Consider the following 15,840-nt stretch of genomic DNA (forward strand, 5'->3'; position numbering starts at 1 on the left):
TAGGAATATGAATTCTTTATTTATTTAAGGAGGAGAGAATAACTTGCTCTTCAAGTAATACAAAGTTTAATAGAAAAAATCATTTAGATCCCGAAGAAGTTTAAGATTTACACAATTACACTGTTAAATATTAATTACTAACAACCTTTTCTTTAAACTTGCTCTAAATATTCTTAAATTAAAAATTCGGTTTAGGTCAAAGAATAATCTTGAATTCGAAAAAAAGAGAAAAAAAAAAGAATAATCTTGAATTTTGAAGCAATGCAAACAAGAAGGACAAGAAAAACGATCCTTACAATTTTAGTGATATTTTAGAACAATCAAATCTGCCGGAGGAATTTGAACTCTAAAAAACAAAAGGGGAAGCCAACCAACTTAACCTAGAACTGCAACAAATCGTATAATTAAACATATACAAGTGATATTTAGAACAATCAAATATATGAGAGGAATTTAAACTCGTGAAAACAGAGGCGGACACAAATTTCAGCCAACTGACCTAATGCGGAACTGAACAATTCTCATGAGTTCATATCCTCGCCGGATTCTCTTTGTGAAGATCTCAGAGATTCGTGAATCATGTTCATGAATCGTACATCGTACGATCATATATCATTTTAAATATTTTTATTTAAAAATGAACATAAACAGTACTTAAAGAAAACTGACCGTACGATATAAGATGAACGAACATGGATCTTCGCCAAAAGAATCCGAAGAGTATCCTGTTAGAATTCTCATTATTAAAGAGTAATATAATGGGCTTTATTTCAGCCTACGGACGAAGCGTATCAGCCGTCCGATCTCCCAATACACCAGCCCCCAACTTAAACCATCGGACGGCTCACGTAGTGTTTGTATTCGGTAAGCGAAAGCAGAGCGTAATTGTAGTCCTCCCATTCCTCTGGTCCGCGGCGGCGCGCATTTTTGTCTCTTAAAAACTCCCATCACCTCACCTTCTTCTCGCTCTCACTCTCTGCAACTCCAAAATTTGTAAGGTAAATTTTGAAAACCCTTTAAATTTATCAACTTTAATTACTCTGACGACTTCGAGAGGGAGTTTCCGGTAATTTGATCTGAGTTCTTAGATAACTGTCTAATATTTTGTAGCAGAATTTTGATTTGGGTCAAAAAATTCGCATCATTTTTCATATTTTTATGCGAAGATTGAGAATTTGAGTGGTTTTTCACTGTAAATTTGCTACAGAGTTGAAGGGTACCCTTTAGTTTTGAGCTGTAATTTGTAAGGTTTTCGCTTTCGGAAATGGAGGGTACCCTCTAATTTTGTAATGCAAGAGGGGATTGAAATTGAACAGTATATCATCATGGAGGCAGAGCCTTCCGGTGAATGCGTAGGTAAGGTAGTGGACTCGAATGTGGCATTGGAAGGCGAAAGCTACGGACATTGTGTTGTAGAGGATGTCGAAGCTCCGGTGGTGTTGGATGATGGCAAAGAGGGTGATGTGGAGATTGACTTGTCACAGTTAGTAGGAGGTGGGATTATAGAGCCCACATTGGGTATGGAGTTTACTTCCGAAGACGATGCTAGGAATTTTTACAATGCGTATGCTAAACAAACGGGGTTTAGCATTCGAGTGAACTCATATTACCGCTCGAAGAAGGATAATTCGATTATATCTAGGGAGTTTTGTTGTTCTAAAGAAGGGTTCCGCCGGGAGAAAACTGCGAAGAGAGATTCGGGCGAGGATGTGAAGAGAAGGCGTGCTAGGGCAATCACTAGGGAAGGTTGCAAGGCGCTGATGACTGTGAGGAAGCGCGAAAATGGGAGATGGTATGTGGTGAAGCTAGAGAAGGACCATAATCATGAGCTGGTCACTCCTGCTATGCGGCATTTTCTTAGGTCGCATAAGCAGGATTTTGATGCTGACAAAAGTTGTAGCAACTCTTTCAGTTCTCCGGGATTGTCTTTGGATGCTTCCGCAGATGTCTTGGCTGATTCTGGCAGTTTCGGAAAGATGGCATTTGCTGTGCAGAGTGATGTCAATTATATCGGAAGAGGCCGGTTGAGCACTTTTGGCATCGATGCCCAAAGTTTGCTTGGGTTTTTTAAGGTTATGCAAGCGAGTGATCCAGCATTTTATTATGCAATACAGGTTGACGAAGAAGAGAGGCTGAGTAGCGTCTTTTGGGTTGACACAAGATCAAGAATCGCTTACAACTGTTTCTCCGATGTTGTAGCCTTTGATACTACTTATCAAGTGAACCAGTACAAAATGCCATTTGCGCTATTCACTGGAGTAAATCATCACAAACATTCAGTTCTGTTCGGTTGTGCATTGCTTGCAGATGAGTCTGAATCTACCTTCATTTGGCTCTTCACAACTTGGCTTGAGGCAATGTCTGGACGGCAGCCAGGTCTAATTATAACCGATTATGACCCAACTATAAGTCGAGCAGTGCAACAAGTTTTTCCTCAATCAATTCATCGATATTGCAAGTGGCATATCATAAGCAAAATGCCGAAGGAAATGGGAAATGTATATAGTGTAACCCCAAGGACTTTTCAAGTTGAATTTGATAGATGCATTAACAAGAGCGAGACACCTGATGAGTTTGAATCAGCTTGGCAGATGCTTCTTGATAAGTACAGTCTTAGAGAGAGTGATTGGCTTCAATCGCTTTATATTGATCGCAAATTGTGGGTTCCGGTATACATAAGAGATGCATTCTTTGCTGGGCTGTATGCTGCCCAGCAGAGTGGAACTGTGAACTCGCTTTTTGATGGCTATGTGAATGCTGGAACTACCTTACAAGATTTTGCAGAGCAATATGAGAAGGCTTTAGATGAAAGATATGAGAAAGAAGCAAAGGCAGAGTTTGAAACTTTTTATACTAAACCGGTTCTAAAAACACCACTTCCCGTGGAAAAGCAAGGAGCAGACATCTACACAAGAAACATGTTCACCATATTTCAGGATGAAGTTTTTGAATCCCTCGTGTTTGCTGTGAAATTAAGTGCGGAGGACGTAGGAACAAGAACTTATGAGGTAGCAAGATTCAACGAAGAACATAAAATTTATTTCGTAGCTTTTAACATAGCTGAACAACTAGCTAGTTGCAGTTGCAAGATGTTTGAATTTGAAGGGATCCTCTGCAGACATGTGCTTGCAGTGTTTAAAGCCACAAATGTCTTTACACTCCCACCCTGTTATATCTTAAAGAGATGGACCCGAAATGCGAAGGAAGAGGCTATGTTGGATGTCCTTCCGTGTGTCGAATTACAGGGAAATTCTCAGAAGGGCAGGAACTTGCAATACAATGTTCTGTACCACGAAGCCATTAAATGTGCAGAGGAAGGGATGGCATCTGACCAAATTTTCAAGGTGGCACTCAACGCATTAAGAGAGGCTAGGGTGAAAATTGCTGGTGCAAAGCGAAACGCCATGAAATCCTTTCCCCAAAACTAGAAACTAGGGCTAGGACAAGCTATCAAGGGAGAAGACGCCGCAATTGCTAGACAGGTAGGCTGATAGTTCCCGTCGACCACCAGAAAGGAGACTCTTTTGAAGAAAATAACTTCAGCAAATACATGTCAGGCCAGTGATTAAGGATTCAGATAAAAAAAATGCAGTTGTAAGTTACTTTTGTTGAGATAGTCATTCCTCTGCGTCGAACATCTGCACCTTCTCTTACATGGTTTTCTCTCTTTTGCAGGACAACAAAAACTAAACGTTTGCCAACGCAGCAAGTAGAGGGAGGATACGAGACTGACATTCATTCAAGTTCGAGGTTTTTCTTTCTTTTTCTGTTCGTTGAATATAATTCATGTTAAAAAAATTCCAAGCATTACGTTTGGAGATGCAGCTTAAGATTTGAAGAACTTGGCTTTCTGGTTTCCTTTTTCCTCTCGAAATAAGTTTCGTTAATCTGCACTGATTTTCCGTAACATGAACATTGCGGTTTCAGATTTGAAGAACTTGGCTTTCTGTATTCCTTTTTCCTCTCGAAATAAGTTTCGTTACATCTGCAGATTCTGCACTGATTTTCCGCAACGTGAACAGTGCGTTAAGGTGTCTTTGCATATTTGATGAGATTTCTATAAATTAGAAAACCCTAATTCCTTTTAATTGGTAAACATTTCAAAGAAAGAACAAACAGGGAGCAATAAAGAGTCGAAAGAAATCTGGTTAAATTCATCATCCAAAATGCATAGAATCTTTAGGTGGAAGGTTACATCTTACAGAACAGTGTTCGGACTCCCTCTATCAGCAGCCGAGGGAAAGGATCAAACACCCATCCAACATCTATTTCTTGGTGTTCTACTAATCGACCAAAACCTAATGATTAGAATGACATTTGTGGATGATACAATGGCGAAGACCTAATGTCCACCCCGACAGCCACACACAAACTGCAGGACCCAAAACATAAACTCAGGTTACATTCCTTTATTTCACAAGTTTCACAGGCTTGTTTCTCTTTACCATATCAGCTTTCGACTCCATCTTCACTGGCAAAGGAGCAGAGAATAACAAATACTCATTCCGACCCTGACCATGGCCTTTGGTTTCATATATATCTTCTCTTCTCGGAATCATTCTGGCTCTAGGGTTTCTTTCTCCATCACTACTAGCCTCTGGTGATCCATCATTCTCCGTGAGTGCCTCCTCGTCATCCTCCTCAGTCTCCTGAACAAAGGCTTTAACTTCTTCAACCTCACTGCAAAGGTTCCCAATAAGCTCTCCATGATCATCGCTAGAATCACTCCCATCCCCACTCGAAACCGGTTCATCGGAGTTGCTAATGACCCGATACACATTACCATTTTCCGAAAAGCTCACATTTTTCTTGACCTTAGGTTGAAGCCCTTGCCTTTTCACCAACACCCCATTTTTAAATCGAAGTCTAAGGTTTTCTTCATCTTCATCACTGACATGCTGAAACCCTTCAAGCTCCACATCTTCCTCATCATTCTCCGAAACTCTAGCAAACCCACGAATCTTCTCGATCCTATCCCTCAAATTCTCAATCTTCTCCCTCTGATCCCTTCCCAAATCGCCACCGCACTTGGCGGGCAAAACCCGTGATTTGTTAACATTTTGACCAAACCTCACATTCTTCACTGCTTTCAGTGAAAGCCCATGCCTTTTCATAACAACCCCATCAATGAACTCCAAAAACCTTACCAAATCTCTGCTAATCAACCTCTTCCCATTCTTAACAATCGGATCGCCGCTCTGGAAACAAAATGCACAACCAAAAACCTCTAAGAAAATAACAAAAAGGCAGTAACTTTATAAAAAAAAAATTAGTAAAATTGCAATTACCCATGAAATTATTTACCCGAATCGAGTCGAGCTTGAGAAGTAAATCGATGGATTTCTGAGAAATGGCGTGAAAATCCAAGTTGGTTTCACTGGAAATCGAGGATTTGAGAGAGGTGAAGGCAGACTTGATGAATGCGAGGTCTTTGAGCTGCCTGAGGGTTTGTGATCTGCGAACGAGGAAAGCACGGAAGTGGGTTTGAATCACTCGGGCGGCTGAGTCTCTGAGAGACCGCGAGTACGGAGAGTGGGAACGGTGGGAGGAGGAGGAGGAGGAGTGGTGGTGGAGGGAGGCTTCGAGGGCTTCGATGCGGGAGAGGAGGGAGAAGATAAGTTGGTCTTGCTGTTCTTGGTGGTGGAAACGATGTTTTGGGTGGTGGGATTTGTGGGTGTGGTGATTGGGGTGGGGAGAGTAGGGATCTGGTGGGTTAGACTGGAGAAGTTGAGAAGCGAGGGCTTGGAGAAGTGGGTCCGTGGCTGGTGGTGGTGGTGGACAGGGGTGGTGGGATTGGGTGCAGCAGCAGGTGTTGTAGGAGCTGGTGCAGCAAATGGCGGTGGTGGGGGGTTGGGGTTGGTGGTGGTGAGGGTGAGGGTGAGGGTGGTGGAGGTGGTGGTGGGAGGCCATTTGTGGAAGCCAAGAAGGTGAAGTTTAGGAAGGAAATGATGGGTTTATGGTAGAGGAAATGGGGGTTTGGGTCTTTGAGTAGAATGTGATTCCATGACATAGATGCTTGTCCAAGTAGCAATAAACCATAAAATTTGATAAAGTTAAGGATGCTGTGATCATGATCGTTCATCGTATATCGTGTGATCAGTTTTCGTTAAGTATTATTTATATTTAATTTTAAATTTTAAAATTTTAAATAATTTATAACAGTACAATATATGATGAGTGATCATAATCACAAAATCTTTAAATTCTCAGAAAAACAAAAATCCGACAATAATCCTTTTCGTATTTGGATGATCCGATAATTCAAGCATGTGACTATTACACTTTACATCCGAAAGTGATGTGCGTATCACGTGGCATGGCCCCCCAGGCTGATGGTTTTTCTTTTGTTGGTCTTTGTATGGTCAACGGTTTTGGAGTCCATTTGGTTAAGTGGCCCTACATGTCCTTATATTTGGGCCCTATTGGTATGGTTGGGACCCAAGTAAGTGAATTGGGTCAATCAAAGGTCCAAAATTCCAAATTGAAATTGGTTTGAGAAGTTCTTTGGGTCACTTCTGAAGTTCAAATCTAAGACATCTCAATTAAAATTGAAGAGAAATACTATTGAATAGCACTAAGTAGCTGGTTTAAGAAAATTTAAGCTTATGACATGTATGCTTACATAAAATGACCTTGGTATCATATTGATTTTTGACCTATCATTTTTTTTTTGTCAAAGACCTATCATGTGTCTACTAACATAAAAAACTTAAAGCATACGAAATTCTTTTCACAAAATTTTAATTTAATATATAAATGATATGTTTAGGCTTATTATATTAGCATCTCACAAATTATTGAATAAACTCCACATACTTAATACGCCTCACATTTATTTTTTCAATTAAAAATTATCTTAATACACCCCACTTCCTTCCCCATAATGCCCTCACAACCCACATTCTTAATATATACCTTACATTTTCTATACACACCCACATTTTTTATACACCCCACATTTCTCAAATCTTATAACAGTCATTTTTAATTTTGCCGAATGATTTCAAGCCATCTAAACTTTAGTTTGCCGAATGATTTCAAATTGAATGATTTGAAAAAATGTTTAGGTTCATTTGAATGTTTTTCAATAACAATAATAATGATTTCAAACTTTTGGAAACACCAATTTCGTGTTCCATTCGTCAAAAATCATTTTTCTTAATCAACATGTTTGTAGTTTCATTGCTTAGAGTTTTATTCAACAATGGAGGGTGTGAGGGGTTTTGATAATTGAAGGAGGTAAATAATACATTAAAAGTTAATTTTATTATTATTTTTTAAACCTAATAAGGTTAAAATTGTCATTGCATAGTAGAGTAAATAAGTCATTAATATTAAATTTTAATGTGGGGTGCTAATATAAAAAGCCTATGTTTACTTACTAGAATTGAGTATGAGAAAAGACTCAAAAAGAAAATCATTACAACCTTGGGGTTTTCACATTTTTACAAATTTTATTAGGATTCGAGAAAAAATTATGTGAGTCTCGCCTTAAAATCAATACTCATATACTCTCAAAGTTGGAAATGTGGGACCAACTAAAAGGACTAGTTGATTTGATTCTTATTTTTCATTTTCTATATTTCCAAGTTCATCGATCTCATACTCTCTCATTTTTGATAAGGTGATGTAAGACAGATCATTTTCTAACTATATCTTTTATACCACATAATACGACGGTTGTTGTTTGATTCTTTCTTTAAATCATTAAAGAAAGACCTTCAATCATCAAAAAATTAAGGAGACTGCTAAGAAGAAGAATAAAAATTAGTGCCACCCATTACGCATGAGGTTTCACTTTATAGATTTTTTTTTTCCAGTATGCTTATAACACAATTGATATATCAAATGTCATAATATAAATAATTAATACCGAAAAATCTCTCCACTTCCTGCCAACAAATGGAGGACAGAAAAACAAAAATTAAATAGCTTTGTGTAATGCATCCGAGTGTTATTATCATTTTTGTCTCTTTTCGGACATTCTACCGGATCAGGATTCTTTGAGTAAGCTCATCGGTCTGTTCAAATTTTATCCAAATGCTACAAATAGGGAGCCCCTCTAAAAGTTATAATAATTGTAACTGTTGGATAAAATTTAAACGGTCTGATGAGTTTACTCATAAGGATTCTAAGGATTCTTACCCTTAGCTTAGTAGAGGATCTTGATCCTATTTCACCTATTCCATCATTTCCCTGTCACCTGGGGGTCAAGTAAATGATATGATTTACGAAATATAATTTAAAAACAGAATAAACATGAGGAATTGATGAAATCAGCAGTTTTGGTTGCTAGCTTCACCAAAATCTGAACCAATGATGGTCGTCGTTTGTGACTCATCAAAGGACATGTTTACAAGTGACGGTGCAAATACAACGAACCAGAGATATAAACCCGTGCAATCAAGAAATTTTTTATTGTGACGGTAATATAGGTGGTACATCATGTATTTTTATGTAAGTGATAAAAAATTTTATTGTTCAAGTTATTAACTTTTTGACATACATGTTTTATCATTTGTGTAATAACACGTTATGTACCATCTTGTATGCCGATTACATTGGAAAATCTCTATGTGCAATCATAGATAGAATATAATATTAAAACTGTCAATTTATTTAAAGTAATAATTTAGGCTGAAAAATAGCTCCAATCGATGCCGGTTTGATCCGAAATTTGTTGCCATATTTCTTCATATTTACTATTTTATTTTATTTTATTTAAGAAAAATTAATACAGATTGAAGAGAGATCCAGATCCAGTGCAATTGCAGAAACCATGCAAATGTTGCGCTCAACTGGCTCTAAATTAGTCAAAAGAGTTGACTCATCGAAATCAACAAATAAAGGCATGCCATGTGGATCATGTGGTAACCAAATCAAAATTTGTGTTTAAACCTTAAGATTTGACTATAATAGTTAGTATAATTGTATTTTTCTTTTAAAAAAAACGATATTATCTCTACTAAAGAGGAGGATGTGGATAGTCTTACAATATGCTAGTAATAATGTGGTACAAATTCACCTTTTAAGAGAATCGAGTCTAATACGTCTCACTTACAAGTAAAGAGGAATATTACTGGACCGTAGTGGCAATTAAGATAATTGTATTAAATAATATATTCACCTGAAAAAAAATACTAAAGGGACTATCTATGGACTATCTGTCACCCCACAGTTTAACGTGAATTCCAGTGCCAAATGTGGGATGGCACATAATCCATGTAGAGTCTCACTTTTATCATTTTTCTTCACATGAATATATTTGACCCTCAAAGAGTTATTACATTAAATACTTGTAAGTATTGTAGCTAATCTCTAAACTTTAAAGTCGATTATTACTGAAATACCAATTTTTTGTTCATTTTCACAATCAACATTCTAAATTACTTTTAATTGTTTTTTTAATAAGAAGATTCAAATTTGAATAAAGAAAAGAAACTTAACTAAATGACAATACTTAGTTGGACAAAATGATACAACCTTTTCACATGGTCCTGCGTTATTCAATCTAGATACCTTTATAATAAAATCACATGTGTAATACTTCATTTTTGGAACGAAAGAGTGGACATAGTAACTTAGCTAAAGAGAACGATTTATGTGAAATGCGTTCATCGTCACGGATGTATTAATGCACTAGTATACTGTCATACGTAAGTTTTTTTCTCACATATTAAAGGGTAATTCGGTGGAACATTAAACATTTCATGTAAGATGAAACCGCAGGTACGGATGTACCACATCTCAACTGTCATATGAATCAGAAGTGCAAAGTGCATTTAGTAAAAGAAACAGAGTGGGTTCCGTGATCAATGGAAACTGAGAGAGAGAGAGAGAGAGAGAGAGAGAGAGAGAGAGAGAGGGTGTGTGTGTGTGAAGTCTCGTGAAAAGCGATAAAGAAGGCAGATCCTCATAATCTCAGTAGTATCCGCATCACATTCACAAACAAACGAACGAGTCTCAGTGGCCCAGTGACTTAGAAACTCAGACACTTGAGAGAGTCGTCTTCTTCTACTGAGAGAACATTTTGCAGCAATGGCGGCTTCCCAATTCTCTGCAACTCGTAGCGGACCAGAGGCAGTGTGGCATTGCAAGTCGCAGTCCAAATTGATCGATTTCTGTTCCAGGAAGAACAAATCCAAGCTTTTGTTCACAAGGACCTCGAATCGGAGGCGGTCGTTTTCCTTCTCCGTGAAGAACGTTCTGGACAAGCCTCACGAGCTCAAGGATCCGATCATCGAACAAGGTCCTCCTCCTCATCTTCCTCTCTCTTCTTTGATGCTTTGATTGTTCGTCACTCGATTAGTTTACATAAAAAAATGTATTAAAGATCCATGCTTTGTTCATCTGGTGATGATAATTTACTATCCGTGTTTCCAATCAAACATAAATTTTGAGGAGTTTTTGGACATGGGGTTTGTTAATTAGATGGCTGAGAGCTTGAAAATCATCTGGTTAAGCTGGATTTTAGCTATCTTGAATCGATAGATGGCGCGTGTTAGCTGTTGGGTTTCGGATCCTTTTTTGATTCTGACATGGTTAATATGTGATTGGTTTGCTGGGAGGGTTTAGGATCATCCCCATAAAATTCTCAATTTTGATATATATATATATATATATATATATATATATATATATATATATATATATATTGGAGAGATTGTCTTTCTTTCTTATGTTTTAATGTAATGATTCGAGATATTGTGTTGCACTCAGTTTAGCACTTTGTATTTTTTACTTAGATGCTGCAAGCGCATTCAGCTCATTCACACCAGATACTGCATCCATCGCTTCAAGCATCAAATACCACGCAGAGTTCACCCCGTTGTTTTCTCCGGAGCAATTTGAGCTTCCAAAGGCCTTCTATGCAACTGCACAAAGTGTTCGTGATGCGCTCATTGTTAACTGGAATGCAACAAATAATTATTATGAAAAATTGAATGCAAAGCAGGCATATTATTTGTCAATGGAATTTTTGCAGGTTTGTCACCAATTCCCTCTATTTGTTTCCCACAAGTGTGGATGTGCATTTCTGTCACCTATAGCCTGCAATCTGCGTCGTTTCATAAAGTTCTGTTTTTGTAGGGTAGAGCGCTGTTAAATGCCGTTGGTAATTTAGAGCTAGATGGTGCATATGCTGAGGCTTTAAGCAAACTTGGACACAAATTAGAAAATGTTGCTAACCAGGTGAGGTTCCGACTAGTCTTTACTTTTTCGTTAAAATTTTGTTGCGCACATTCATATTAATTTTGCGTTAGTTATGGTTCTCTTTCTTCTCTGCATGCTTTGCGTTCGTGTGTTGGGGCAACCAACTTATATAGATTATTTGATCATAGGAGCCGGATGCTGCACTTGGAAACGGGGGTCTTGGTCGGCTTGCCTCTTGCTTCTTGGACTCTTTGGCGACTTTAAATTATCCGGCTTGGGGTTATGGACTCAGGTACAAGTATGGCTTATTTAAACAGCGAATTACAGAAGATGGTCAAGAAGAAGTTGCTGAGGATTGGCTTGAGGTATGCATGCTTTCTGTTTTTATATTTCACTTCAACGACTTCACTTTCTGTAAAGGTTTTTGGTGAAATCGTTATGTCTTATTAGTTGCTGAATCTTGCAGATGGGCAATCCATGGGAGATTGTGAGAAATGATGTCTCCTATCCTATAAAATTCTATGGAAAGGTTGTTACTGGATCGGATGGAAAACGACATTGGATTGGGGGAGAAGACATAGATGCTGTTGCCTATGATGTTCCAATACCAGGATACAAAACTAAAACCACGATCAACTTGCGGCTTTGGTCGACGAAAGCTTCATCACAGGATTTTGATTTATATGCTTTTAATTCTGGAGAGCACACGAAAGCATCTGAAGCTTTAGCAAATGCTGAAAAGGTTGTATATTGTGCTCCTTTCCCTTCGGTTTCCTTTCAGTTTTCTTTATTTTCCAATTTCCCCTTTAACTGCTCCAAAGAAAACAGGTTTGTGTCCGCTTATGATTTCATAAATCTTTCTTGTAATGAATGTGGTTTTCATCAGCCCTCAGTCGATTTGATCCGAAAATATAGATTTCCGGTTTTATATCTGTTTTTCCAATGATTAACAGATTTGCTACGTACTTTATCCTGGGGATGAATCAATGGAGGGCAAGACACTTCGTTTGAAGCAACAATATACCTTATGCTCTGCTTCTCTTCAAGATATCGTTGCACGTTTTGAGAGAAGATCTGGAGCAAATGTCAAATGGCAAGAGTTCCCCGAGAAGGTCGCAGTGCAGATGAACGATACTCATCCAACCCTCTGCATTCCTGAACTGATGAGAATTTTGATTGATTTGAAGGGCTTGGACTGGAAGGAGGCGTGGAATATTACTCAAAGGTAACACCTTTTGTGATTATGTAGGAAGACTTGTTAGTGGTACATGCTTAACAACTTCTTTCACCTTACATCCTGTCACATGTGTTCTAGAACGGTTGCATATACAAACCATACTGTTCTACCTGAGGCCTTGGAGAAATGGAGTTTGGAACTTATGGAGAAACTGCTTCCTCGACACGTTCAGATCATAGAGATGATTGATGAGGAGGTAAAGCAGGACTGTGTACTAAATTTAAACAGTTCTTACCTTTGGAGATTTTAAATTTATGGATTTCTTGTGTTTGCAAATTCTGCAGCTCATTCAGACCATAATTTCGGAGTATGGCACAGCGGACTATGATTTAATAGATAAGAAACTTAAGGAGATGAGAATATTAGAAAATGTTGACTTGCCTGCCAAATTTGCGGATTTGATTGTTAAACCCAAAAAGAGTTCCATTGCTGTTCCCAGTGAAGAAATTGAAGATTCAAAAGAGGAAGATGAGTCTGCTGATGAATCTGCTGATGAAGAAAACGTACCTGTGAAGAAACACGAAGAGGAAAAAAAGAAAAAGGTTGTGGTGGAACCACCGAAGTTAGTACGTATGGCGAATCTGTGTGTTGTGGGTGGTCATGCGGTAAATGGTGTTGCTGAAATACACAGTGAGATAGTGAAAGATGAAGTATTTAATTCATTTTATAAGGTAAGCCTTGACAGTTTTAGTAAAGACGAGGCTCTTTCAAGGTTCAAAAATTGCTCTTTTATCGATCTCTAACCTGCAAATTTGGCAGTTGTGGCCTAATAAATTTCAAAACAAAACAAATGGTGTGACACCGAGAAGATGGATCCGCTTCTGTAATCCAGATTTAAGTAACATTATAACGAAGTGGATTGGCACGGAAGACTGGGTCTTAGATACTGAAAAACTGGCTGAATTACGAAAGGTAAAACTCATAAGAATGAACAATTTGGAGGTTATGTTGACTTTTATACAATTTTTGCAGTATCGTTGTTATGGCCATATACTTATCTCAGTTATTTGATTTTGTAATAGTTTGCAGATGATCAGGACCTCCAAACCCAATGGAGGGAAGCAAAAAGGAACAACAAGTTGAAAGTTGTGTCGTTGATCAAAGAAAGAACGGGATATTCTGTCAACCCTGATGCAATGTTCGATATACAGGTATTTTCTATGCATTCAAATCTCCTCCAAATGTGTATTTAAATAGATGGAAGCCTGCACAACCAACTTCACGCATAGTTGGTTTATTCACTGCACAAATTTCCTTGTGTTTCTCATCATGCCTCAATCAAAGTTTTCTTTTCTTATTCGCATGTTTCTGTTCAGGTGAAGCGCATTCATGAATACAAGCGACAATTGATGAACATTATGGGAATTGTTTACCGCTACAAGAAAATGAAAGAAATGAGTGCTTCGGAAAGGAAATCAAAGTTTGTTCCACGAGTTTGTATGTTTGGAGGAAAAGCATTTGCTACGTATGTGCAAGCCAAGAGAATTGTGAAATTTATCACAGATGTAGGGGCAACAGTGAATTGTGATCCTAGTATTGGTGATCTACTGAAGGTATCGATATCCTTGGTGTTAATAGTCTCCTGGCATTAACAACTTGATAAAAACAAGTGATCTGCAATGCTTTATTGACTTACAGTAAATATAAGTTGGCTCTGTAAAAGAACAAACACACACAATATCTTTACATGCGTGTATTTTCGATTTGCTGTGAGTTCATCTGAATTACCGACCCACTAATTTATATTATTGATTGTCATATTAGGTTGTCTTCGTCCCTGATTACAATGTCAGTGTTGCTGAACAGTTGATTCCTGCAAGTGAGCTCTCACAGCACATCAGGTAATGTGGTCTTATTCGTTATATGATTCGTACTTTCGCTGGCCACATGATTTTTCTGTCTGCGAGGGGTATATAAGTGGAGAAGCATCAGGAATTGGTTTAAAAAAAATTTCCACTGGTTAAGTTTTAAGCAATAATTGTTGTTTTAGTAAGAAAAAAAAGGGTTTGGCTGGGTTTGCGAGAATAGCCAAGAGTCAAATTCAAGCAGATTAGCTGGGGAAGTTATAGTTTTCGCCGTAGCCAACGTGAAGTACATCAATTACACTTGTAACTTGTACACTAGAAAGTTCAGGGCATTGTGTATTAAACTAACAATCTAGGTGAGCCTTCCTTGTGCTGGATAATATATCATGGGATCTTACTCGTACAAGGCGTGGAACTCGAGCGGGAATGACTTCAATGGAACTGATTGAAGCTAAACATACACGCAAACCAACTGTTAATCGACCTTTTTTCAATTGTTATTTATTTGTAGTACCGCGGGGATGGAGGCCAGTGGAACCAGCAACATGAAGTTTGCAATGAATGGCTGCATCCTAATCGGGACTCTGGATGGTGCCAATGTTGAAATAAGAGAAGAGGTTGGAGAAGACAACTTTTTCTTATTTGGTGCTGAGGCTCATGAGATTGCTGGGCTGAGAAAAGAACGAGCCGAGGGGAAGGTTTGTCTCAATAACCAAATTGTTACTTTCATTCCCATGTTATTGTTTAAGAACTGCCCTTGTGATGCAATTTTGATGTCTCTCCTTATGCAGTTTGTTCCAGACCCACGTTTTGAAGAAGTCAAGGAATTCGTCAAAAGCGGTGTTTTTGGGTCAGACAATTATGACGAACTGATTGGATCCCTGGAAGGAAATGAAGGATTTGGCCGTGCAGATTATTTCCTCGTCGGCAAGGACTTCCCCAGTTACATAGAATGCCAAGAGAAGGTTGATGAGGCATATCGAGACCAAAAGGTGAGATAATTCGCGGCATACATTCCTCCTTGGTACTGATACATCGCCGGCATACATTTACTCTGCTGAATCTCAACATGTTTTTATAGCCCTGAGCAATGTTTTGAGTTCATTCGCGGCTAATGTTTTTACCTGTTGTTTTCGGGTGACAGAGATGGACGAGAATGTCGATCCTGAACACAGCAGGCTCGTACAAGTTTAGCAGTGACAGAACCATTCACGAATATGCTAATGACATATGGAACATCAACCCCGTCGAGTTGCCATAGAAGTTTCTGCTCGTAACCAAACACGGTCTTACCACGCCGTTGTGATGATCCTCGGCTTTTATGTTCCCTCCCTCTCTCTCTCTCTCATGTAAAGGTAAACTGCTCGGAATAAAAGGGCAGCGTTTGGTTGCTACACTATTACCTTAAATGCTCGGGAAAAAAGCGGTTTTTTGAAATAAGCACCACCATCTCGTTTGGTTCGGTAAGAAATTAGTTTTTTATTGTAACACGAATACAAGTTGTAAGAGGGAAAATGTACTGGAGCAAAAACAAATGAGGTAGCTCTCGTTTGGCACACCGTGTAACACCTTGGATGGTACTAAATAATACGAACCTAGTGTTTGTTGTCATCATGTATAAATTAGTTGCCGAATAAAGTTAGCTGC

At 38.4% G+C, this 15,840-nt stretch overlaps 3 protein-coding genes across 4 annotated transcripts; 2 read left to right on the forward strand and 1 right to left on the reverse strand.

The window, feature by feature from the left end:
* Positions 1-874: 874 nt before the first annotated feature.
* LOC126612045 (protein FAR1-RELATED SEQUENCE 5-like) lies at positions 875-3,951 on the forward strand. Of its 2 annotated transcripts, XM_050280342.1 has the most exons (3): positions 878-998; positions 1,208-3,594; positions 3,676-3,951. In XM_050280342.1, the coding sequence occupies exon 2, from the start codon at positions 1,290-1,292 to the stop codon at positions 3,426-3,428; it is 2,139 nt and encodes a 712-aa protein (XP_050136299.1). In that variant the 5' UTR covers positions 878-998; positions 1,208-1,289; the 3' UTR covers positions 3,429-3,594; positions 3,676-3,951. The 2 variants fall into 2 exon arrangements, with proteins under 2 accessions (XP_050136300.1, XP_050136299.1); XM_050280343.1 differs by having other exon boundaries at positions 875-3,482.
* Positions 3,952-4,126: 175 nt separating this feature from the next.
* On the reverse strand, positions 4,127-6,008 carry LOC126612046 (BAG family molecular chaperone regulator 8, chloroplastic-like). The gene is made up of 2 exons (XM_050280344.1): positions 5,305-6,008; positions 4,127-5,198 (listed from the first exon to the last, which is right to left on the reverse strand). Exons 1-2 carry the CDS (start codon positions 5,908-5,910, stop codon positions 4,410-4,412), a joined length of 1,395 nt encoding a protein of 464 aa, XP_050136301.1. The 5' UTR covers positions 5,911-6,008; the 3' UTR covers positions 4,127-4,409.
* Positions 6,009-9,764: 3,756 nt separating this feature from the next.
* On the forward strand, positions 9,765-15,804 carry LOC126611273 (alpha-1,4 glucan phosphorylase L isozyme, chloroplastic/amyloplastic-like). Its single transcript, XM_050279482.1, has 15 exons — positions 9,765-10,249; positions 10,746-10,984; positions 11,089-11,190; positions 11,340-11,516; positions 11,618-11,893; positions 12,105-12,376; positions 12,467-12,584; positions 12,673-13,059; positions 13,148-13,300; positions 13,411-13,539; positions 13,705-13,941; positions 14,153-14,229; positions 14,705-14,891; positions 14,985-15,185; positions 15,338-15,804. The coding sequence occupies exons 1-15, from the start codon at positions 10,039-10,041 to the stop codon at positions 15,452-15,454; spliced, it is 2,883 nt and encodes a 960-aa protein (XP_050135439.1). The 5' UTR covers positions 9,765-10,038; the 3' UTR covers positions 15,455-15,804.
* The last annotated feature ends 36 nt before the right edge of the window (positions 15,805-15,840 follow it).

The sequence above is a fragment of the Malus sylvestris genome, chromosome 17, assembly GCF_916048215.2.
Source record: "Malus sylvestris chromosome 17, drMalSylv7.2, whole genome shotgun sequence".
NCBI classification, from domain to species: domain Eukaryota; kingdom Viridiplantae; phylum Streptophyta; class Magnoliopsida; order Rosales; family Rosaceae; genus Malus; species Malus sylvestris.